Source organism: Ambystoma mexicanum, chromosome 3p (genome assembly GCF_040938575.1).
Source record: "Ambystoma mexicanum isolate Mex_15411 chromosome 3p, UKY_AmexF1_1, whole genome shotgun sequence".
NCBI lineage: Eukaryota > Metazoa > Chordata > Amphibia > Caudata > Ambystomatidae > Ambystoma > Ambystoma mexicanum.
The window spans coordinates 317,883,708-317,909,190 of NC_090925.1; the positions used below are offsets into that span (position 1 = coordinate 317,883,708).

At 49.0% G+C, this 25,483-nt stretch overlaps 1 protein-coding gene across 15 annotated transcripts in view; it reads right to left on the reverse strand.

Moving 5' to 3' along the window:
- TPD52L2 (TPD52 like 2) overlaps nucleotides 1-25,483 on the reverse strand; it is a 365,874-nt gene that overhangs the window by 217,561 nt on the left and 122,830 nt on the right. For 14 of the 15 annotated variants that reach the window (XM_069650869.1, XM_069650867.1, XM_069650864.1 and 11 more), the window contains exon 2: nucleotides 3,296-3,453. In XM_069650869.1, coding sequence (XP_069506970.1) covers nucleotides 3,296-3,453 — 158 coding nt within the window. The remainder of the gene's footprint in view (nucleotides 1-3,295; nucleotides 3,454-25,483) is intronic. The other variant, XM_069650862.1, reaches the window with a different exon arrangement.

Sequence of the window (25,483 nt, forward strand, 5' to 3'; positions counted from 1 at the left end):
AGGCTTGCATCTTTGGTGCATACAACAAAGCTGCACTCTAAAATCTGCAGGGTACTAGCCAACCCTTCCGCAGTCTCTTCCCTCCCAGGCCCTCTGCAACGCACTGGCAACACACTTCACTGCAAAAACTCAGGTCCCAAGTACCCTTGCGTCCTTCTCGCCCCTACCCTTTCTGCCTATGGCCGCCCATCCGCCCTCTGCCTTTCTCTCCTTCTGGCCCATCACACCTGATGAGGTCACCAGAGTTGTCCTGTCCATGAAGGTCTCCTTCAAATAGGTCTCCACCTGCTCCTCCAGAACCATTAAGAACAATATTGGCTCTCTTACCCATGCGCTTGCTGAATTCTGCAACCACTCTTTCTACTGGATCTTTCCACTCCTCCCTCAAGTCCTCCCTTGTGTGCACCCTCCTGAAAAAAACCTTCTGCAGACCAGTCTTGTCCAGCCAACTACTGCCCCATATCTATCACCCCCTTCCTTGGGAAACTCTTGGAGAAGCTGGTCTTCCCCCAACTGACCCGGCACACTGCACTGGTTCGTTGCCTCCACGACCACCAATCTGGATTCAGAGCATCCAGAGACACGGAAACTGCTCTTCTGAACTGCCGCAAGGAACTGCTTTCATCTCTGGATACCAACTCTCCAGCTGTTCTCATTCTTGATCTCTCCTTTGCATTTGATACGACCAACCACTCCATCCTCATTAAAACGGCTCCACAATACCCTACATATCTCGGAGCGGGCACTGGACTGACAGACCTTCCTCAGTGTTCCGTCCATCCCAGGTTATTCTGGGCTCTTTCTCCTCCCCCACCTCTACCTCCACCTACAGTGTCATCCAGGGCTCCAACCTTTCTCCCTGGCTATCCAATCTTGCTCCGCTTGCACACCACCTTTCCACCTCCCTAAACTTCCAGTGCTATGTGGATGACACACAACTCTTCTTCAAACTTCCCTCTGATCCTCTCCTTACTTCCTCCATCATTCCCGACTGCCCATCTGCCATCCAGTCCTGGTGTACCTCCAATGATCTCTGCATCAATGCCAGCAAGACAAGAGATCCTTCCTATTGGGACTCCTGCTCCCTCTTTTTGTCCCTCACTCTGGCTATCTATGAGCTCTCCCCCTTCTTCATCTGAAGCCAGAAACCCTGGAGTCATTTTGGACTCCTCTCTCCTTCATCCTTCACATTCAGGACCTTGCAAAGAAGTCCCCACTTTCAACTATAGCTCCTCAAAGGAATTCTTCATTTCCTCACTTTCCAGAGTTCTGGTTCTCTCTAGGTTAGACTACTGGAATAGCCTTTTCCTTAATCTACCCTCTTCTACACAACCCCTCCAGCTAATCCAGGATAGGGCTACAAGACTTATCCTTCGTCTCAAGTCCAGGTACTGCATCTCTACAGCCCTAAAAACTCTCCACTGGCTCCTGGTTGCTGTAAGGATCACATTTAAATCCCTCTGCATCATCTACAAGGCTGTCTGGGGCCAGGGATCACGCCACCTACAACTTGCTCTCAGTAAATTCTCTCCATCTAGATCTTTACGTTCCTCCGGCACCAACTCTGTCAAGCGCTTCGCTAAACAGCGAGCGGGTGGCCGATCTCTTTCCTTAGCAGGCTCTCTATGGAATAGCCTCCCCCTTCTTCATCTTGAGCCAGATCTAAAACTCTGGAAGCTTCTCAAGACTTTGCTTTTCACCTTCTTCTTCCCTTCCCTCCCTTTCTCCCTCCCTCCCTCCTCCCTCCCTCCCTCCTCTGCTAAACCACACAGTTGCTGAGATTGGGGACCAGGGCCCATGTGTCCACCTGGGTCATTGCCTCTCACACCCAATCGCCTACAGCCTCCGGCCGCTCCCAGCACTTGCCTAGGCATCCACTGGTCTATGCCACCTCAGTCTGCACTTATTTATTGGTAGCTGACCACTCCACCTAGGCACTTAAAGCTGCCCACTCCCTAGCATGTTCCCTCTTGTTACACCCAGCACTTACCCCACCGCTCCCTCATCCCTACTCCCTCTCTGCACTTGCACGTTCTGAATGCTCACAAGGCCTAGTAGGTCCACCTCTACCTTTCACTGTTATATTTTATTTTCATTCCCAGGCTCCGTTCCTGCTGCCCTGAGGGGCGCCTTGAAACACAAATTACTAGTTGTATAAGCGTCTTACAAATGCACAATAAATTAATGTAGGAGAGGCCTGTCGGAGGTGGATTATAGATTTTCCAAGCCTCCATAATATTCTTAGTTCTAGAATCATTGGAAAAGCGAATGAGATTTGGTGCGTGCAATGCTTTGGCAGTAGGCATAACTTTGGAAGGATAGAAACATAATAGAAAAATACTTCGGATCCAGAACAAAGAAGATCTTTTTGGGAAAACGTCATTTTAGCTACAAGCGAAATAACAAATCTGCTCCCCAATTTTACATGTTCATGAGGAACAATTCCCAAAGCTAGAAGGTAATTAAATAGCATACTCACCAACAAGAATTTATATCCCACAACAAATAAGTTCTCTAGAGAAGGCCATGTGAAGAGTTAAGCCATATGAAGGATCAAAAAAAATAACTAGGCTAGGGGAGCCAAGCAATTAAAACAAGCATACTGTAAAGGCTTGATGACTTACTAAAAAGTAACATAATGCAAAGGATAACAGGGGAGAAAAACAAAAACGAGGCACCTGTAGCATTCAAGTTAAGTAATTTGCATGAAAATGGGATTGAGGATTTTTTTCTGTTACGGGTAATCAAACCGTGCACTGCATTTAAAAAACAGACCACAGGCTTTAAACAGCACTTCCATGAAGAGTGAAACAATTATGAAGCTGTCCACACTCAGGAATGTAGTCGGATTGTGATGGTTTCAGGCCCAAGTCCAAACATGCCAGTGTACCTACAGTTTCTACTATGTCCCGTAACTACAGGCACATGCAGCAGACACAGAGCTGCATCACAGTAGTGAGAAAAGGATTGGAAAGTAAACGTGGGATCCTCAACAACAAGTGTAGATTATACAAAGGCCAGTGCAGAGGGACAGAGGACTAGAGGGAAATACAGATGTGTTCACTTTCCTAAATTCAAGAAAATGGGCATGAGCAGAAAGCAAGGTTGCTTAGAAGAAACAAACAATATGGATCTCCAACAAAAATGTCTAGAATCCTTTTACTAAAGCTTTAAGATGCTCACAGACGAAAGAGGCATTTTAGTACATATTTTTAATGGCTCACCTCCCCAGATACTAAACTAAGTGGAACTAAAAACTACCACAGTCTCAGTAACCATAAAGATGAATCCTTACCTTGTACAGCTCGTTCCTAAGCTCTTCGGCCTCAGCTTCGGTCATCCCCTCAGGCAAGGAAGCCCTCGATGGGTCAGCAACCGCACCTCCCACATCCACAGGGACATCCGTCATGGTGTCGGCAAGCAGACCTTTGTTGGGAGAGTTAAGGTTGATATCTGTCACAAGGGAGAAGCGGAACATGGAAAGGAAGTAAGCAGCCGGCAAGGAGCGCAACGCAGGCTCTGTGAGACAACGTGCCCCACAATGGTAGCCCAAGGTAAGAGGAATAGGGGTGGGAAGAGTATAATGTACACACAGTTAGCAGGCATACATCACAGAGGCAAATCAGGGTAAACAGTGAGCAGGTTCAACACAGACTGTATGAGCAGACGTGATCCACAACAATAACCAAGGAAGCAAGCAGAGCACAATTCAGGCTCTGTGAAACCACGTGCAACAACTTCATGGGGGAGGAGGGAGGGTGGGGTGGGTGGGTGGGTGGGTGGGTACTTTGTGAGCCGGCATGCAAGGCAAACATTAGTGCATGGAGAGTATTATAAAAGGGACGGGGGGAGGGGTGTAGAGGAAAGATGCACGCAGAAGAGTCACAAATACTACATTGCAGGCTTCCTGAGCGGCCATGGGCCACATTGATTACAGGAATAGTTGGATTGCAGAGTGCAAGACACGGAGTACAATAAAGTCTTGAAGATCACAGACAAGACCTACAAGAGTAACAACCCACAATAATAAGAGGGATGGAGTGGCCGCCATGCCAATGTCCTGCACTGGGAAAGCCCTCTGAAGAGCCGTTGAAGCCACCATGCCCCTACTTGAATGAGCCCTTTGTCCATCTGGGGGCTCTTTTCCAGCCAATCTATAACATTCAGAGATTGCCAATATTATCCATTGGGATAGCGTTTGTTTTGATACCGCTAAACCCAATTTGAGCCCGGTATATCCGACAAAAAGTTGGTCAGATTGTGTGAATTTACCCAATCTGGAGATCTAGAAACCCTTTTTGGGTCCAGTCTGTGTAATCTTTTTTCCTCATTACCTGCTTGCGGAGGAGGGTATAAAGAAGGTAACGTCATTTTCTGTGACAGGTGGAAGTCAGAGACTATTTTTGGTAAGAAAGAGGGTTTGACTTGTCCTTCTGGAAAATGGTGTGAGGAGGCTTACAAGAGCGCCTGCAACTCACTCACCCTGCCTGCAGGCTGATGTAATTGCCCAATGTTCCCTCTAAGCCATGCACATGTGCGCTTGCCCAGCTTCCTTCTGGGTGCCGCTCAGAAGAGTTTTAGCAGCGCACACAGACAATTCCCACCTTGTCAAGAATCAATAAAGGCACAAACCACATCAGTTACTTTAATAAAGCTAAATTATACTAACTAGTCTTAACATTCAGGTCTAGCATTTATTTTACCCTTCAATGCAAACATGACCATAAAGACCCGAAAAACAGAACACTCTCAAGAGGTTAGGAGCGAATATGGAGAAGTGGCTCCAAGAACAGAAGATTTCATTAAGATATGCCTGCAGACACTAACCAAATATCCTTTTATTTTTTTAATTTATGGTTTAAAGCATGGGCCTAGCTTGAGAGTAGAGCGCAGCACTGTACAGAGCGAGGGTAGCCAGCATTTGGACTGGCATCTCAACAGTAGCGTAGAACTATGAGTTAAGGTCTGTGCTTCGTTATATGCGTCCACTGGAATCAGTCCTTGGTCAGGTGGTGTTGAAAAAGCCATGCTTTTGAGGTTTTGCGAAATTGCAGAATTTTGAGGGCATTCCAAGCAGACAATGGGATTGAGTTCCAGACGGTGGGTGCCTGACGTGAGAAGGATTGTTTGCGGGTCCTCTCTTTGCAGGCAAATTGTGATTCAAGCTGGTTATTTTGCGGCGCGAGGAGCATGTGCCACCAGATATGTGGAGCTTAGCCCCCAGGTACGCTGTTGCGCTACTTGTGACTGCTTTGTAGATGATACATGCAGTCATGAACAGTATGCTGGCCCTGAGAGAAAGCCAATGTGGTTCACATAGGATGAGGGCGATTTGGTCAAATTTCCATTCACCGACAATAAGATGTGCCACAGCGTTGTCGACTGCTTTTAGGGGAGCCAAGTGAGCAGCTGGGATCCTTCCCTCCCTGCTCAGGACTCCGATACTTGACTCTACCACATTGTACCTTATGACTCACTTCTACCTCAGGCCTTATTTAGATAATACCAGCCAACCTTGAATCTGCCCGCCCTGTCGCTGCAAAAGGTTACCAAACTTGTACCTACATCCACTTGTTTTATGTTTGCTACAATATAAATAACGCTCAAGAAACAGAACAAGTTACTTTCTTACCTGGTAACGTTCTTTCGATGGGATGGTCCGACGACGTATTCCATATCTATGACATGTAATCACCACAGCTGTGCTGTTTCGGAAACTTTTTTCGGCGTCTGCGTCCTGCGTCGATGACGTTGATGCGCCGTCGTCGAGGACCTCCTCTGACGTCATCCGATGTGATAAGTAGGACGCACGACGCCCGTAGCCTCAGCTGTAGTTTTTTCCCCCAGAACGTGTGACATTAGTCAACTGCCAGTCAGACACAAAGCCTTGCGGAACGTAAGCTGCAATCGCAAAAGAAATTCTGCAGCGGGGAAGGCAGGGTGGGAGCGATATGGAATAAGTCTTCGGACCATCCCATCGAAAGAACGTTACCAGGTAAGAAAGTAACTTGTTCTTCGAGGGGATTGGGTCCTCCGACGTATTCCATATCTATGACAAACTCCCAAAGCAGTACCAGAGCAAGGAGGAGGGAAAGAATTTAGAATCAAAATTTAGAATAGCCAATCAAATAGCAGAGCAAAGGACCGCCTTGCCAAAGGTCAGATCCTGTCCTCGGATGGAATCGAGGGAATAGTGACGTACAAATGTATGTACTGAAGCCCAGGTGGCTGCATCACAGATGTTGCCAATAGGAACACCCCTCTGCAGGGCAGTAGATGCAGCCATACCCCTGGTAGAATGGGCCCGCAAGCCAGCCGGTGGGTCCTTACCCGCCAAGCGGTAACACTCCGAGATGGCCAAAATAATCCAGCGAGACAAAGTCTGTTTCGTCACAGCTTGCCCCAAACGCCTTCCAGCGTAACCAATAAAGAGTTGATCGTCCACTCTGACCGGGGACATGCGTGAAACATAAAAGCTTAAAGCTCTCCTATGATCAAGCCTATGGAGCCTCTCCTCTTCCTTACCAGGATGCGGAGGAGGATAGAATGCCGGAAGAACAACCTTCTGGGCCAAATGAAATTCCGTCACTACCTTCGGAAGAAAAGAAGGATGAACTCGAAGGACAACCCTGTCCTTGTGAAATACAGTGAAGGGTGGCTTAACTGAAAGTGCCTGTAACTCACTCACTCTGCGAGCAGAAGTAACCGCAACTAAAAAACACAGTTTTCAGAGTTAACAGCCTCAAAGGGCAAGAATGTAAAGGCTCAAACGGAGCACCCATAAGAAACTTAAGAACAAGGTTTAAATCCCAACCGGGCACCAGAAAAAGGTGACGGAGGGAACACGTTAGTGAGCCCTTTCAGAAACTGTGAAATCAAAGGGATTTTAAAGTAAGAACACTCTTCAGACGAGCGCTTAAAGATGGACAGCGCCGCCAGGTAACCTTTAATGGTACCCACTTGCAAGCCCCTGTGGGCCAAAGAAAGTAAAAAGGACAGAACCATGGGGATGTCACATGCAAAAGGATCCACATTCTGAACTCTGCACCAGTCGCAGAACTTACGCCAACGGCAACGGTACAGAGACTTTGTTGCTGGCCTTCGGGCCGAAAGCAACTCCTCCATCACGTCTTCAGGGAGGTCCCAATAATTATACCTCAACCTTTCAGAAGCCAAGCGTGAAGGTTGAGGGATCTGACCTCTGGATGGAGAACCTGACCCCCCTCCCGTGAGGGCAGATCGTCTCGGTAGGGAAGACGATGTGGAGGGCAGATGGACAAGTCGAGAAGGTCCGGGTACCACGTCCTCCAAGCCCACGCCGGAGCAATGAGGATCATCCGGGAACCGAACTTCCGTAACCTCCGCAGCACTTGCGGGATGACGGGGACTGGAGGAAACGCGTACAGCAGCAGGAATGACCACTCCACCACGAATGCGTCTCCTAAGGCTCCTTTTGGAGGAAATTCCCGCGAGCAAAACCTTTCGCACTTCCGGTTGACACTGGAGGCGAAGAGATCCACTTGCGGGGTCCCCCAAAGGGCGAAGATCTCCAGGAGAATCTCCTGAGCCAACTCCCACTCGTGAGAGATCGCGCTCTGCCTGCTCAGAGCGTCCGCCGTCACGTTTCCGTCTCCGGCCAGATGAACTGCCGAGATCAAAACTTCCTGCTGGATGGCCCAGAACTCGAGCTGCATCGCCTCCCTGCACAGAGGAAGTGACCCTGCCCCCCCCCCTTTTTGTTGAGGTAGTGCATGGCCACTGTGTTGTCCGTCAGGATCAGGACACACTTTCCTCACACAGTCGGCAGAAAAGCCTTCAGGGCTAGCCTGACGGCCCTCAGCTCCAACAGATTGATATGGAGTCTGGACTCCGACGGAGACCAACGACCGCTGACTGTCAGCCCGTTGGCATGAGCTCCCCATCCCGTGAGGGATGCATCCGTCACGATCGTCACCTCTGGCCAGGGAAGCCAAAACGGAGCCCCCTTCATCAAGTTGCCTTTGATGGCCCACCACAGAAGGTCCCGGGCGACCGAGGGCGGCACCTGAACCGGGTCCGACATCCTGCCGGAGGACTGCAACCATTGCGTCTTCAGTGCCCACTGCAAAGATCTCATCCGCAGGCGAGCCTCTGGCACCAGAAGAATGCAGGATGCCATGAGGCCGAGCAAACTCAAGAACTCCAACGCTGGGAGCGTCTGGGCATGCTGAAACGTGTGCACCATCTGCTGAATGTGAAGAGCCCTCACCTGGGGAGGAAAACACTGCCCCAGGGAAGTGTCGAGCACTGCTCCGATGTACTGGAGCCGCTGTGTTGGCGTCAAATGGGACTTCTTTAAATTGAGGGAGAAGCCCAGCCTGTGAAGGGAGTGGCAGGTGACGGACAGATGATCCAGGACTTGCTCGGGAGAGTTCCCCCTGATCAACCAATCGTCCAGGTAGGGGTAGATGTGAATCCCCCTTGCCTGAGATGCGCTGCCTCCACCACCATGAGCTTGGTGAAAACCCTCGGGGCGGAGGTCAATCCGAACGGCAGGACCCGAAACTGAAAGTGCGAGTCCCCAACCGCGAACCTCAGGTACTTCTTGTGCTTGGGATGGATAGGCACATGGAAGTAAGCATCCTTGAGGTCGAGTGACACCAACCAGTCCTGAAGCTGAAGGGCCTGGAGGACTTGAGAGAGAGTAACCATCTTGAACTTGTCCTTCCTGAGGAGTTTGTTCAAACCGCGCAAGTTCATGATGGGTCTCAATCCCCCGTCTTTCTTCGAAATCAAAAAATAAGGGGAATACCATCCCTTGTACCTCTCCGCTACAGGCACCAGTTGTATGGCGCCTTTCTCCAGCAGGGCTTGAATTTCCTGCGCAAGGAGCGGATCCGGACTCTGCAAAGAGGTTCCCCGGTGGATTGTCGCGAGGCCCGTGCCGAAAGGGAAGACAGTAGCCGTGGGTTATGATCTCTAGAACCCACACATCTGAAGTAATGGCTTGCCACTCTACAAGATGTTGCGCCAGCCTTCCCCCAACCGGCGAACCATGGGACATGGCCTCATGACTGAGTGGGAGCGGCTGCGGCGTTACCTGAGGGCAAAGAGGCAACTGCCCGAGCGGCCTTGGCACCACGGGTACCCTGTCGTCCACCTCTGGTACCCCTCCGTTGGCCTCTTTGACTGCCAGCTCCTCTCGCTTTACTGAAGGACGAGTAATAGCGAAAGGAACCACCCCTCCACTGCTGTCCCCCGAGGACGAAAAGGCCGAGGTTGGCGAACTGCAGCGCCCAACGACTTCGCTGCAGCTTTTGAGGTCTGCAACCTCTCAAGGCTCTCGTCAGCATTGCTGCCAAAAAGGTGTTCACCGTCAAAGGGCATGTTGAGGAGCCGGGACTGCACATCAGGAGCAAACCCCGACTTCCACAACCACGCAAACCTGCGTTTCACGGTGCTCGCCGCCATGGACCTACTGACGCATTCAGCTAAGTCCAAACCCGACTGAACGGACTCACACATGGCATCCTTACCATCCTGGACCATAGCAAGGAAACCATCCCGTTCGTCCCCTTCGGGAATATGTTCAGCCGCTAACGCAACACAGTTCCACAGAGTGTGTGTGAAACGAGACAAGGCACAAATGGAGTTGGCCGCCTGAAGCGCCATACCACCAGAAGAAAACACTTTCTTCGCCCAGCCATCAAAACGTTTGTCGTCCCTATCAGGAGGGATGGTAGGGTACGACGCCTGCTTTGCCGGGGCCGTGGCCGCCTGCACCACCAAACTCTCCGGAGTGGGGTGCCTGGTCAAGTAGCAGGGGTCGCTACTGGCTGGACGGTATTTTCGCGACAAGGATCTGCCCACCGCCGGGAGACTCTCCGGAGCAGTCCAAGCCGCTGCCACCCTTCTCTGTAAAGCCATATGGAACGGCAGTACCGGGTCAGTTGGGGGACCAACATCAAGGATGTCCATTAGATCATCCTGCACAAACTCCCCTGGGGGAGCAGACCATCCCAAGTACTCAGAAACCCTAGCCATAAGGCGCCGGTACGAGGAATCGTCATGAGAGCCAGGCTCAGGCCTACAAAACTCCACCTCCGGAGAGGTGTCCAGTCCACTGGCATAATGCAGTGACTGCCTCAAATCGTCAAACTGACTATGGCCCGAGACAATTTCATCTGGAACCTGACTAGGAACCAGGCCATCAGAATCCTCATCCGCCTCCGAAATATATTCCAGGTGGCGAAAAGAAGGCACCCGAGAGTGCTTGCTCTTAACCAGAGCCTTCCTAGGGGGTTCCCCCGTGCCACGGGGTACCTCCGACACGAAAGGCGTCGAGCGAATCGGCGCCGAGAGAACAGGCATCTGCACCGAGAGGATCGGCGTCGAGGAAATCGGCGTTGACGTCAGATGCAGCGCCGCCAGCATCGGCGGCATCGACACAGCCCTCAAAGCCGGAGCCCCGAGCGTGTCCTTCGACGACCTGAGCGTCGACGGCTTCGACGACTTCCTCGGAGCCGGAGCCTCGAGAAAGCCTGTCGACACCCTCGACACCTCAGACGTCGATGTCTTCCTCGAAGACCTCACAGGTGCACACGGTCTCGAACGCGTCGAGGACCGGGACCTGGAACGGGTACGTCGAGAACGAGTCTCCTTGTCCGAACGGGACCTCTCCCGTGACTCGTGCCGACCACTCTTGCGAGCGGTGTCTCTCGACCTCTCACGACGGACCCCACTCGGGGGCGCGGACGGCTTAGTACCCTGCGACTCAAGAATCGCCAGCATTTTCTTCCCGAAGGAAGCCCATTCCTCCGGCGTCGCACGGCTGGTGGGGTAAGCGACGTGCCGGGCAGAGTCCTCCGAAGAGGACCTGGAAGACCACCGGTGTCGGCGCTTCCGAGAATGCCCCGAAGAGGCTGAGGAGTGGCGAGACCGACTCCTAGAAGGAGACCCACGAGACTTCCGACGATGACGCGGAGAGTCACCCCTCGAATCATCCGTCGAAAGCCCCGCAGACTTCGACTTCCGGGGCTTGGACACCCGACCTACCGACAACTTCTTACGTTCGCGAAAGGCTTTCGACGTGAGCGACTGGCAGTCAATACAGTCATCCGTGTCGTGGGCCTCCCCGAGGCACCAGAGGCAGGCGTCATGCGAGTCAGTCACCGACATCTTGGACCCACACTCCCCGCACTTCTTGAAGCCCGGACGCGGGGTCGAAGATGAAGTAGAAGACATCTTCACACGAAGGATTTTCACAAAAACGAACAGGTTCGAAGAACCGAGAAGAACAGAACTCCAAAGAGTCGAGGCGTTAACCGAGATTCACGAAGCAACACGTTTGCAGAAAAAACGGAACTGAGGCTACCGGCGTCGTGCGTCCTACTTTTCACATCGGATGACGTCGGAGGAGGTCCTCGACGACGGCGCATCAACGTCATCGACGCAGGAAAAAGTTTCCGAAGCAGCACAGCTGTGGTGATTAGATGTCATAAATATGGAATACGTCGGAGGACCCAATCCCCTCGAATTTATGTTACTCATGGTGCCCTATCAAAAGCATCACCTCTACTATGTAACCCAAATGTCAGTTCAAAAATCAAATTCTGACTGTAGTAAGCCGGCTACTTGGATGTGTAACCTTATCCCCATGCTTCCTATTTTTTGTACATTTGTCACACTATAAATTGTTCCCCTTGCAAGTTAACCATTTTAAAGCTCAAATATTATTTACCTTCTAAGGATTTCAAGTAGGTAAATGTCATGCTCAGCGTCACCTATTTTAGCATTGCTAGCACTGCCCTATAAGTGGAGAGCAACATTACAATATCATTTACTTAACCTGCAAGGGAATATGGGTATGGGCTATACCTAGCATTATTCGTACATAGTATTTGGACGATGGATATTTAGACAGCAAAAAATATTTTCTCACAATCTGCATGTTTTCAGAGTTCCATTGCATACATATCTTAACAAATGATATGGTAGCTTTCCCCAATCGAAAAACTGCATTCCTACCGAACAATATTAGGTTGGGGTACATTGAAAACAATTTTATATATTGGAGGCTAGCACAGGAGCCGGACAGGGGTACGGTGGGAAGGGCACAGGCTAACATTCTTTGGTGGTGAAGAACAAATCAACAATTTTCAAGTCACATTTTCCTACAGTACAGTGAAGGACATGTGTTTGTTTGCTAAATGATTGGAATCTCTAGTAACAGGCTAGGAAGATACACCTTATGTGTCTTTCTATGCTCCGCTGCTGACAGCTTTCCAATATAACCTTGTATTCTGCGTTTATTGCCTCTAGCATTCTCATGCATCTGGTTAAACTGAAAACAGTGAATTGCAGAAGAGGGGTCCCTAGTTATGGAAGAAGTCACTCAATCTGTTGCACCTCTGAGCATTGCTGATATCAACTTAAAAGACAAATCTATGGGACTATTCTTCAAAGGGGCTCCACAAGAAACCTCGGTAAGGTTCTTGTTGCTTTTTTTCTAGGATGTGTTGAGGAACGTTGGTCAAAACTATAGGCTGTATTGTGTGCCCTGTCATTTAACTTCCTATGTCAGTGTTACAAGCAGGGCCCTGATAAGATTCTACTCCCTACTTTTGATTTTTCAGGAAGTAAAAAAGTAAGTAGCTTTGTCAATAGGGATACTTTATGCTTATTACAAGATGTTTTTTTGCCTTAACACTCCTCTAGAGATTGGGCAGTAATATTAGATGTCCTTCCTATGCCACTGCTCTGCTAGTCACTGATTCAAACATATCAGTGGAGCATTGGAAGTAGGAGCAGTGGGTTAAGCTCCCATATTTTCATTGTTTCCCATTTATGTTGGGCATATTTTCCTGTTTTAGGGAGTGGAAATAGTTTGTGCATATGCCTCTTAGCTATAAGCCTAGTTTTGTGCAAGTGTTATCACAGCTCTGTTCACAGGACAAATGCAATGTGGATAGTAAGCAGACGCCCAGGAATTCTGATCATCATATTCTGTGATGCAGTTATTCTGATGCAATTTTCATCCTTACTCAAAGTATGAGAGGCATGATCTACTTCAATGAAGTGGCACATTAACTCATATTGGCAGTTTTCTGACACATTCCCTTCAGTTGTCATTATTCCACCTGCAAATACTGTACCCAGTCTGAATTTTTTTCTAGACACGTCAAATACGATAAGCAATATTTATTTTTTGTAATACACATGAGTGTTTTCTTCCAATAACATAACACACTTTCTGCATTGCTCTGAGCAGTGTCAAAACATGAATGGCCACAACTAAACCGATTGTTTGTACTGAGCATACAATGCTTTTTATGTGCCTATGCATATTTTTCTCTGCAGAGGGTGCTTCTGCTAGGTACTGTGGCAGATCTTGAAGTCTTTGACAGTTTGATGAGCTCTCTTTATAATAAATTCAATATGTGAAGTCGTCGGTCAGCATGCTCCGCAGCAAATGGAATTGAATGTCTCTACCTGTCCCATCAGTCTCTTTGTATGTGTTTTGAAAATGGGTGTGTGCCTGGGCCTAGCTAAGCCTGCCCCTCTCTACTAGTCATTGGCCCAATTCTCCCCTCTCCCATGATTGGGGGAAAGAAATGGATTGTCAGCATGATGAAGTCTGTTTATGGGTCAGAGGATCCTCCCCTGGTCAGTTTGCCCACAAATCTATATTTGATTCAAATACATCCTTCCCAGATATACAATTTGTTGAAATTACATGTGCACATTATATATTCCTTATGGTCCATGCTTGTCCGCCTCTGATCTTCCTGGGGGCTTGCATTCAAAAATGACAACATTTTGTGCTTTTTAACTGGTTTTGCAATATCGGACATTTACCCAAAATTACACACATGTGCGCAAGGAGTATGGACATTAATTGATGAAGTGTCAGATTTTTAACATGCAGACATTTGGAGTGAGACCCTATTTTCCGCTAGCAACCCCCCAGAATACACCACAGGGTCCTAACGCCTCTCAAAATGTTCACAGAAAAATCACAAAAATAATATTACTTATATAATTCTGACAAGTCCGCACTATGAGTTATCTATCTTTTTAAAATTATGCCCTGGTCAAAACGGGGTGTGGCTTCCCACATCACAGGGTGTAATAACTGGTTTATCCACTTCCCCAAGCTCTTGCCCCTCCCAGTTTCCCCTAAGAGGAAGCCACTTTACAGCCCCCCAATATAACATTTGCCTGAGTCCAGGACAGGCCTTTGTTCAACTCCCTGTAGTCCCCAGCTGCTCCACCCTAATCTAATCAGAGAGGTGACAACTCCTTTTGGCAAGGGGAATGGCTGAGCAGGTTTTAACTCCTGTCGGGGGTAGTTGTCAGGCAGAATCCAGTTTCATTAAGCCAGGTTTCAGCTAATGTCACTTTTTGTTCCCAGTTTTCTACATTCAAATCAAACTGACAATTTTTACATATACATTAAATAATTACTTCCTTCAAGTCATTTCAGAATATAGTTTTACATTGTATCCACCTCTTAGCAAGTCTTTCCTTGGTCTGGTTTTGTTTCATTTGTTCAGTTTTACACAAAAGTCTGGTGGTTTTAAAACGCCGGCTTTCTGATAGTGGTGAGTACTGGTAGTGCAACCATTTTTGGGATTAAGAAAATGAATTCCCCACAGTTGAGTTTTTTTTTTTTGTTTTTGCAATCAGCATTGCCATTCCCAATGGTTTCAGGCTACAGTTGTTGCAGAGTGTGCCTGGGATGGCAACACTTTAGCTGATTTATATGTACCCACTTGTCTTTCCCCTCTGCCAAACCGCCTTTGGGGATGCGGATCTTGTAGGGCACAGGGGAGATTTTGTCTATAATTTCAAACGGTCCCTTCCATGTAGGCAAGAATTTTTCACTGTTTGGCCTGGTTCCTTTGAAAATTGTATAGATAGACCCGATCACCCACCTTATATTCCTTTCGGGTAGTTTTTAAATCATAGTGGGTCTTCATGCTCTCGGCTGATCTTTCTAGATTCCGCTGAGCATAGGCAAAAGCATGTTGAAGGGGTTGCCTTAAATTCTCCACATACTCATGAGTTGTGGAGGCATTGATCAACGTTTGCTCTTGGGTTCTGTAGAGCAAATACTGGGGAAGCACCATCTTGCACCCCGTCATCAACTCAAATGGTGACATTTTGGTTGCAGATGAAGGGGTAGATCTGATGGCCATTAGGACCAGAGGTAATCGGATATCCCAACTTGGCCCAGAATCTGCCACAAACTTTTTTAAGATGCTCACAATGGTTCGGTTGTATCTCTCTTCTGCCCCAGAAGAAGATGGCCGGTAAGCAATATGTAGCTTTCTTTTGACCCCCAGTATCTCCCACATCTTTGTCATTACTTCACTGGTGAAGTGGCTACCTCTGTCTGACTCAATCCTTTGAGGTAGACCAAAACGGGAAAAGATGTGGTTAATCATCAGGGCAGCTGCTGTTTCTGCCTTGCAAATTGGGGGCGGGGAAACATTCCACCCACTTGGTAAACCAGCATGTAACGGTCAACATGTACTTGTTTCCTCTAGATGAGCGAATCACAGGGCCTACAAAGTCGATTTGCAAATCTGACCATGGCAGTGTCATCCCCCTCTTTTGGAGAGGCGCCCGGTGTGTGAGGGATGTTGGCTGAAATTGTGCACACACCAGACAACCCTTCAAATATTGGTTGAGGTCCTGGCCCATGTGTGGCCAGTATGCAACCTCTCTTAAGATTTCAAGTGTTGTATGAAACCCCCTATGACCGGCGGTGGCCGCATCATGTGCGTGACTTAACATCAGGCTTCGGAATGAGGTAGGAACCACCCACTGATCATGGCCAGCTTGGGATTTCCTTACCAACAACCAGTCTTGGATCCGGAACATCTTTGGACATTTCATCAACACTCTAAGGTCCTCTTTCCCAATGTAATCGGTATCCGTCAGGGGAAAGTTCTCAGGGTCCTCAAGGTGTTGGTAAAACTTACCAATAATTGGATCCCCCTTCTGAGCTGTAATTAAATCAGCATCACGGGTCTCCTTACTCCATTGTGCAGTTGAAAGATCATTGTGAGCATCTGTCTGGGACCTAGTGATAGCAGTGACCTGGATTTCCCCCAATAGGGACTCTATTTCTATTAGATCCCCTTGGATGGCCCCGGTTTTGGCCAGCTGATCAGCTAAGTCATTTCCAGCTTTGTCTGGTCCCTCTACTTTGGAATGACCCTTGATCTTTTTCCAATAGATGGTCATCCCATTCGAGGTGACCAGATCATCAATGTTTTGAATTAACTTACCATGTTTCAAGGGTTTGTTATTAGCACATAACATGCCTCTGGTTTTCCAATTAACCAGGTGCTCCACGAACCCGTTCCGTACATAATCCGAATCTGTGATTATGACCAGTTCGTGGAGTTGATGTTGGGACAGCAGTGAGGATGGCCTGATGCACAGCCATCAATTCTGCCACCTGACTACTTCAGGGACCAATTTTGTATCCAGCGGAGGGTTCTGGGAACTCCTTCACCCATGCATTCCCTACGCCAGCCACCAGTTCTTTCTCCCCGTCGTTGTCAACATGGTAAGAGCATCCATCCACATAGACAGTGGGCATTCCCTCACACTTGTCTTCTTCAAAGACTGTGTGGGGAATTAAGGTATGCCTCCATGTTGTCCTCGATTTTTAGACTTTCGTCCTCGAGACAGTTTTCTCTGGCACAATCATGCAAGTCAGCCAGACCTTGCGTGAGGGGACTCTTCTTGTTTTGGCCATATCTGACCTCCACAGGAAAGCCTTGCATGGACAGAATCCAGGAAGTAATTCGGGAATTACTCACATTTCCGGCCCGGATTCTGTCACTTTGGAGATATTGGAGAGGCTGGTGTGGAGTCTCCACTATGATGTGTTCCCCCTGGATAAACGGGCGGTAATTCTTCAATGCCCACACCGTTGCCAGGAGTGCCTTCTCACAATCGTTGAATTTTTCCTCCACAGAGGATAAAGTTTTGCTTGCATAGGAGATTACTTTATTGACCTCGTCATGCTTTTGGTATAATACTGCCGTCAAGCACGTATTAGAGAACCCCGTTTCCAGGAAGAACTCCTCAGTCCAAGGAGGCTCCTTAGTTCCTGCAGAGTTGTGGGGTCTTTCAGTTTCTGGAGTGCTTCCACTTTCTTTTCTTGGGGACAGAGACCCTGAGGAGTAATCTCATGCCCCAAGAAATTAACACGGGTTCTACACCACTGTGCTTTCTGAAAGGAAAGTTTTGCTCCGGCGGCCCTCAACTGTGTCAGAACATAACGGATCTCCGCTATGTGTTCGTCCACAGATGAACTTTTGATGAGGACATCATCTACATAAGCCAGGTTACCCCTCGCACCCAGGTCGGGCATGGCCTTATGTAGGAAAATGTTGAATTCATTGCCGGAGTTGAGGTATCCGAAGGGAGTCCGGGTCCATGTGTACTGCTGGCCCCCAAAAGGTAAAAGCCAGTTTATTGGTCCTCCCTACTGACAGGCACGGTCCAGTATCCATTGGTCAGGTCTATTGCTGTGAATACCTGTGACCCCTGAATCTGGGCCAGCCCTTGGTCAATGTAGGGCAGAGGCAATCGGGAAGTATGGACCCGTTTGTTGAGCTCCCCAAGGTCGGCGCAGAGTCTCCACTGGCCGTTTGGCTTCAATATCCCCAGCACCGGATTATTAAAAGTGCTGTGGACTGGACGGATTATTCCCCGGGACTCTAGGTTCTTAATTATTTCAGTAAGGGACTCCATGGATGCGAGAGGCAAGCGATATTGCTTCACAAACACTGGAGTCATTCCAGGGTCCGTGGGAATTGTTGTGGTGTGGATGTCGGTGCGACCACAGTCATATGAGTCTACCGCAAAGAGATCTTGGAAATCCAAGAAAACTTGTTTCAACTTTTGCTTCTGTTCCAGAGTCACACAGGCATCAGCTAGGTTGACTCTCTCTTCCACCATCTGCCTGAAGCCTGGAAAGACTTCTGGTTTGGCTATCTCAGCGGCCTCCTCCAGCTGGGTGGAGAAGTCCCTGGTCAGAGTGCTGATTTGGACTGGAGGCTTCAGGTGGGAAAGGCAGCCCTCATGGACCTGGAAAATCACCTCATCCCTCCTGAAGTCACAAGTCACATCTTCCTTACCGTAAGGGCAAGAAGTGTACACCAGGAAGTACCCCCCATGCCGGGTGAAGATCCTGTCTGGTGTTGTGTTGTCATCACTGTCACCGTCAAAACAGTCCTTGGGGATTGGTCCTAACAGTTCATTTCCTAGATCAACGGAAAAATGTCGGTCATCAACCGCCATTCCAATAATGGTGCCTGCGGCTAGAGTAATACTCTTTAAGTCGCTGTTATCCACCTCTATTGGAATGGTGTCATGTTCTATGTTGACTAATGGTGTTGGGTTTACCCCGAACCCTTGCTGTTGGAGAGAAGCATTTAGATGGATAGAAGCATCAGGGTTTTGCAATTTTTGGCCTCTTTTAACTTTCACTTCCAGGGAGAATTGTCGGGTCCTTTCTGGGATGGTGACTTCCTCTTTGATCTGAATTTCAACTGCATAAGGTAGCAATTGAGCTGACCTAAATGCTTTTTCTGGATCATCAAAGCCCATGGGATTATCCGCTAATCGGGACCAAGCTTTGAAGTTTATTAGGTCCAAACTAATGGCAAAGCGATTGAGAATGTCACTGCTTAAGTAAAAGGCGGCAGTGACGTCTCGCACGACCCAACAATTATGGACTATGCTCTTGTTGCCAATGGAGATTTTGAGCATACACCTGCTTGGCAGGAGATGTTTGGAATTAGGTGCTTCCAGGTCCATTTCCCATTTGTCTATCAGTTTGAATGTGGGAATGGCTGGATCTTTTGGGAGTTGGCGGAACATGGCTTCGCTGATGAAGCTCTTACCGTTGTTCACACACACTCGAGCGAGAACAGAGTCCTTCCCATCATTTAACTGAACAGGGATGAACAACTGCTCTCCAATTTGCTGAATATCAGCCAGGCTCTGAGCTGATTTCACATCTTTCTGGACTATAGGAGTGGGAGTTTCTGATTGTGGATTAGTATTTCAGGGTGTTTCCTTCCAGTGTGGAATACCACCTTAAACTGGAAGGAAGGTTGATTTTCAGAAATAGAGAGGACCCCCCCCCATCACCAGTCTGTTGTCCTACTGCTATTACTGTCACGTCTGGAATTTGGTTGTTCTGGAAGTGAAATTCTACTTGGTCAGATTTTTGTTTAACCATGTGGCAGGTGCCGTTTAAACTAACATGGTTGACACTCTGTTTTAATTTTATTGGTCGGCTAGTCTGGACCTTGTTTACGCAATCTATTAGGGATGACAACCTTCTCAGGAGGTCATTCCCTAGTAAACAAGGGGTGCCCTCTGGAGTCACTACTATGACCGGGTGTTTCACCTTGTGTCGCCCAATTTTAATGTCCAAGTCTGCAGTCTCCTCAACGGGAATTTCCTTCCCGTCAAAGTTCTGCAGTTGTCCAGGAAGAGAGGTGAGAGGAATTTGGTAATTCTCCCCCCTTCCTGCATTTAGTTCCTCAAAGGCCCTTTTGGACAGAAGGGTAGCTTGGGATCCAGTGTCCACCAGTGCCAAAATTGTACCCTGCCCCTGTACTTGTACCGGGGCATAGTATCTTCCCTCCTTCTCCTCAAGGGGGCACAGATAATGCACATTTTTGGACAACTGGTGGGCTAACTTTCTGGTTTTGGACATTTCTAGCGAAGAGATTTGGGCAGAATTCTGTGGAGAGCCTTGGGAATCTGAAAGAAAAAGTTGGCAACTGGAGATCAGAGCCATTGTGGGTTCCCCTGGTTCTGGGCCACCCCCCCCTTTTTGGAGGCAGTCACCAGGATGGGTTTGAACCAGGGGATTTCGGTATTGTGGGTTCTGGGATGAGATGATGGGCGGCGGTAGCTCAGTCTCCACATCTCCCCAGTCTGAATTGGCGTCCCCTGGGACCCATTTTCCTTGGGAGGAGTTCCCCCATCTCTAAAGGAGAAGATCCTTTCCCCAGGATCCTCTGAGGATCCCTCTCCCTCAAATTGGAAGACCTGTACCTCCTCCACAAAGTGGGTCTGTTTGGGTCCTTTGTTTCTCCTACCCCCCCTCTGCTCCTTGGGAGGCAGGCTTTCAGGGGCAGGAGATTTTGTTTCCGGTTCCCGGTTTTCCAGGGGCTGTTTACAAGTTGGGAAGGAAGCTTCCTCCAAGGCTTTACACATCCCTTCCCCTTGTGCCTCCTCCCTGGGAACCGGTGGGTTATCGGGGTGCTGCCCCCGTCATTGTTCTGGAGCACCAGGTCCAGAGTTTGGGGCATTCTGCGGTGGCATACTCATCTGAGGGTTCTGTTGAGCCCTCAGTATGTGACCCAGATCTCGTGCCATATTTTGGACCTGGCGCTCAAGTTGTAAAACCCGCTCAGGCTGATACAGGGCTCTATTTTCTCCCCTGGGCTGATCCCGGGAAGGGTAGCTATCCCTTCTCTGGTAGTGCCCCTGGTTGGGAAGATTTTGGTACCCCTCCACCCTTGGCCTCCCCTCTCCCGGATTAGGTTGTCTGGGCTCAGGGAATTGGGGAAAGGAGGATGGATGGTTTTAGGGTTGGAAATTGGGTGGATACCTGGGAAAAAAGTTCTGCCCAGGATTTGGAGAATTTCTGCCCTCCTGTGGGAAGTTGGGAGGGAAGTTCCCTGGGTTAGGTGCTTGGCTGGATCCCCCCCCCTGGGCTCGAGGAGTCCACACATAACCCAGGATTGGTCGGTTTCCCTTGTAGCGGGGACTTACATAGTCAGGGGAGCGGGGGACCCCATTTGTGGGACTACCTCCTCGACTCCCTGTCTGTGACTGGCCCGAGGGCCTTCTGGGCTGTGAATTATTTGGTGCAGGCAGGTTTTTAGGCCCCCCCACCCCCCATTTCCAAATCTAAAACGGGGGCAACCTTTACCTGGGGTTTTTCGGCGCATTATTTTTATTTTCGATGGGCTTCTGCACCTCATAGATCCGGGTAGCCTGTTCAATGACCCAGTCTAAAGATCTTTTCTCATGAAAATCTCTCACGAGCTGGGTCATTATGTATTTGGGTAAGGCATGGAAAAACGTATTGATAAATTCTCCGCTATCCGTGCACACCCTTCTGGTGGTCTGCGCAAAAGCACGCTTTAATTCTTGCAAACTCTTGTGGGGCCTGATCCTCCCCACATGGCAAATTGTAGGCTGCCTTGCGAGCCTCTTGAGGATTTCTGTGAACAGAAAAATGTTTCAAGATGGCCGCCTTATAGGTGGACCATCTTAAATGATTTTGGTCCTCCAGCCCCGCAAAGAAACTGGAGTATTCTGGGGAGAATGTCCATTTGACATACTGGATGCAGCTACTGCTGTCCTTCAAATGGAAAGTCTCCATCATTTGCTCATAGAGCTCCAGGTGTTCCCAAACGGAATACTTGGCGTTCTTATGAGAAGGAGTGAGGACACTCCTGATTGCCTTTATTTGTTTCAATGGGTCCTTAAGCAAGGCCCTTTTTGCCTTATTGGCCTTTTTCGTTCGGGTAACCCTGGTCCATTCATCCTCTGACTCAGAAGCACTGCTCCCAGAGGTGCTGCTCCCAGAGGTGCCCGTCTGATCTTCCAGGTTTTCCCGGATTCTGCGAGCCTGGTAATGGCTGGCAGAATGTGGGGACCTGGTCTCCTGTGTCCTGTAATGCTCAGAGGAGTCTTCAGACTCCTCCTTGCTGCCAGGATTTGATGGGTACCCCCCCCCCCCACACTGACCTAACTGGGCCGAGGTTTTCAGGATGCCCTTAATGGGCCTACTCTCCTGGGGTTCCCCACTAAATTGCACTGTGCTTGGGTGCCCATACCCGGATGCCCGCCCATCCATTCCTGGGAGGTATTGGCCTATGAGCCCCATACTTCTAGCTGGATAGTAATCTGCCATCCCCGTGGCCCTGGGCTCATGTGCGCGGGGGGACATGGGGGTGGCAGAGTCCAGGGACTGGGAGAGATGAAGGCCTCTGGTACTAGGGCTCCTGAGGTTATGCTCAGGAGTTTCTCTTTCCCAGCGAACCTCATCTCTATCCGCCCCTGCTTCCTGTTGCAATGCAAGAGCCTGCACTTTCAGTTCCTCAGTTAAGGCCTGCCATTCCCAATGGTTTCAGGCTACTGTGTGTGTAGCCCAATGGTGGTTTTAGGCAGTGCCCTCCTGTGCTCACAACATAGGCAGAAATGGGTGGCAGCCTATTCTTCATGTTTTCCCTGTGCACTCTCTGGGGAGTTCTGGCCATCATGATGTTTTCCATGCCAGTACTGCACAGTTTTATTGTAGGGCTTGGATGCATGGGTAAAAACATCCCACAGATCGCTCACTAACTATGCATGCCCCCAAAGTGACTTACCTTGTTAGTCCCTTGCGCACATGGAAATTAATGTGTGCAGACAGTCCAATCATTTCCGCACTTTCAGAAAAATAATTAGAGGGAACATTGATTGCCACTAGCAGGATTGTTTTTAAAGTAAGAAGCCTTAACGGGTAAGAATGTAATGGTTCAAAGGTATACATGTGAGAAACTTTAGGACTACATTTAGATCCCAGCTGGGAACCTGAAAAAGGTGTTGGAGGATACACGTTTGTCAGCCCTTTTAGGAATAGAATAACCAAGGGCATTTTAAAATAGGATACCTCTTCTGAGGAGCGCTTGAAAATAGATAGCGCCGCTAAGTATCCCTTTATAGTGCCAACTTGGAGCTCCAAAGTGGACAAGTGTAACAGGAAAGAGAATACTATAGGAGTATTATATAGGAATGCATCCACGTTCTTGTCCCTGCACCAGTTACTGAACTTGTTCCACAAGGACTTTGTCGCTGGTCTTCTGGCCGAAAGCAAAATCTCCATTACGTCGTCCGGGAGGTCCCAATCTTTAAATCTCAGCCTCTCAGAAGCCAAGCGTTAAGGCTGAGTGTTTTGACCTCTGGATAGAGAACCCGACCTTCCTCTTGCGAGAGGAGATCCTCTCTTTTTGGAAGACGTATTGGAGGGCAGATGGACATGTCCACGTTCTCCTGGCCCAATCCGGGGCAATTAGGATCATGGTTTTCTTGAACTTTCTCAACCTCCTGATTACTTGAGGCATCACGGGGACTGGAGGAAACATGTACAGTAGTAGAAATTCTCAGTCCACCACAAACGCGTCCCCTAGAGCGCCTCTTGGGGGAAAATTCCCTTGAGCAGTACTGATCGTACTTCCGGTTGAGCCTGGTCGCAAAAAAAATCCACTTGCGGGGTTCCCCAAAGGGTGAAGATCTCTTGAAGGACTTCCTGGGCTAGGTCCCACTCGTGGGACACTGCTCTGCCTGCTCAGAGCATCCGACACCGTGTTCTGCTCTCCGGCTAGGTGAACTGCCGACAGAGAGATTCCTTCTTGTATTTCCCAGAACCAGAGCTGCATTGCTTCTCTGCACAGTGGTAGTGATCCTACAGCTCCTCTCTTGTTGAGGTAGTACATAGCCACTGTGTTGTCTGTCATTATCAGGACATTCTTTCCCCGTACAGAGGGCAGAAAGGCTTTCAGAGCTAGTCTGATTGCCCTCAGCTCCAAAAGGTTGATGTGTAGTTTGGACTCTGATGGAGACCAACGACCGATGATTGTAAGATCGTTGGTGTGGGCTCCCCACCCCGTAAGTGAGGCATCCGTCCCTACTATCATCTCTGGCCATGGTTGCCAAAAAGATTATCCTTTGAGGATATTGTCCTTGCAAGCCCACCATAGTAGATCTTGAGCCACTCTGGCCGGAACTTGCAAAAGATCTGACATATTCCCTGAAAATTGAGACCATTGATTTCTAAGGGCCCATTGAAGGGATCTCATCCTCAATCTGGCCTCTGGCACCAGAAAAATGCAGGATGCCGTGAGACTGAGCAACCTGAGGAAATCTAAAGCCGGTAGATGCTGAGCATTCTGGAACTTTGTTACCATTTGCAGAATGCGATGAGATCTCTCCTCGGGAGGCGAGGCTTTGCCTGCGGATGTATCCAGTATTGCTCCGATGTATTGGAGCTTCTGGAGTGGTATCATTTGCTTCTTGAAATTGAGGGCAAAGACCAGTTTGTGTAAGAAGTGGCAGATCATTGTCAGATGTTCTTGGGCTCGTTCGGGTGAACTCACCCTGATTAGGTAAGGGGGGAGGCAAATTCCCCCCCTCTCCTGAGACTCGCTGCCACCACCACCATCGGTTTGGTGAAAACCCTTGGGGCAGAGGTCAACCAGAATGGCAGAACTCGAAACTGATAGTGAGAATTGCCAATCGCGAACCTCAGGTACTTCCTGTGCTTGAGATGGATCAGCACATGAAAGTAAGCATCCTGAAGGTCCAATGATACCAACCAGCCTTGGAGTTGGAAAACCTTAAGGATACGAGAAAGGGTTACCATTTTGAACTGGTCCTTCCTGGGGAACTTGTTCAAGTTTCCTAAGTCCAAGATGCGTCACAATCCTCCGTCCTTCTTTGGGATGAGAAAGTAAGGGTAGTACCAACCCTTGTTCCTCACTGCTACAGGTACATGTTCTATTGCACCTTTCTCTAGCAGGGTTAAAATCTCATGCACAAGGAGCTGGTCTGGAATTTTGGCAGAGTTGGCTCCCGATGGATGGTCCAGAAGCCTTTGTTGAAAAGGAAGGCAGTAACCCTGGGCTACTGTTTCCAGTGCCCAAGCATCTTAAGTAATGCCACACCATTCTTTCAGATACTGAATGATCCTGCCCCCCATCGGGGTCTTGTGGGTTAAGGCCTCAGAGTGGCTTTGCAGCAGCTGCAGCAGTGGCTGAGGGGACAGTTTCCGGTGTTGGGGCTGATCTAGCACATTTTCCTCTTCCACCACGAGGGATCTTTCTTCGTTGTCCTTTCTGACTGGCCTGTCCCTTCCCTCTCCCGAATGAGGAGTAGAAATGAAAGGGGCGACTCCTCTAGGAAGATGACCCAGAGTATGAGTGTTGTTGAGGTTGTCTTATAGAGGCACTAGGTGATTTAGCCGCCACTTTTGAGGTCTGCAGCTTTTCTAAACTTTTGTCTGCCTTGCTGCCAAACAACCTCGAGCCGTCAAAAGGCATATTGAGCAATCTGGATTGCACATCCAGTGCAAAACCCGATCAAATCTCCGCAGGACTGCGCTAGACGCAATGGACCTGCTCGTGCTATCAGCAGTGCCCAACCCCGATTAGCGGCATTCCCCCATATCCTCCTTTCCATCACTGACAATTGCGAGAAAACCTTCCCGTTCCTCGCCCTCAGGGATGCGTTCAGCCGCTGCAGTTATACAATCCCACAGGGTGTATGTGAACCTTGCGAGAGTGCAAGTCACATTCATGGATTTTAAGGCCATAGTGCCGAAGAAAAAGTTTTCCGGGCCCAGGCATCAATCCTTTTGTCATCCCTATCCGGGGAAATCGAAGGGTAGGCTGACTGTCTCGTAGAT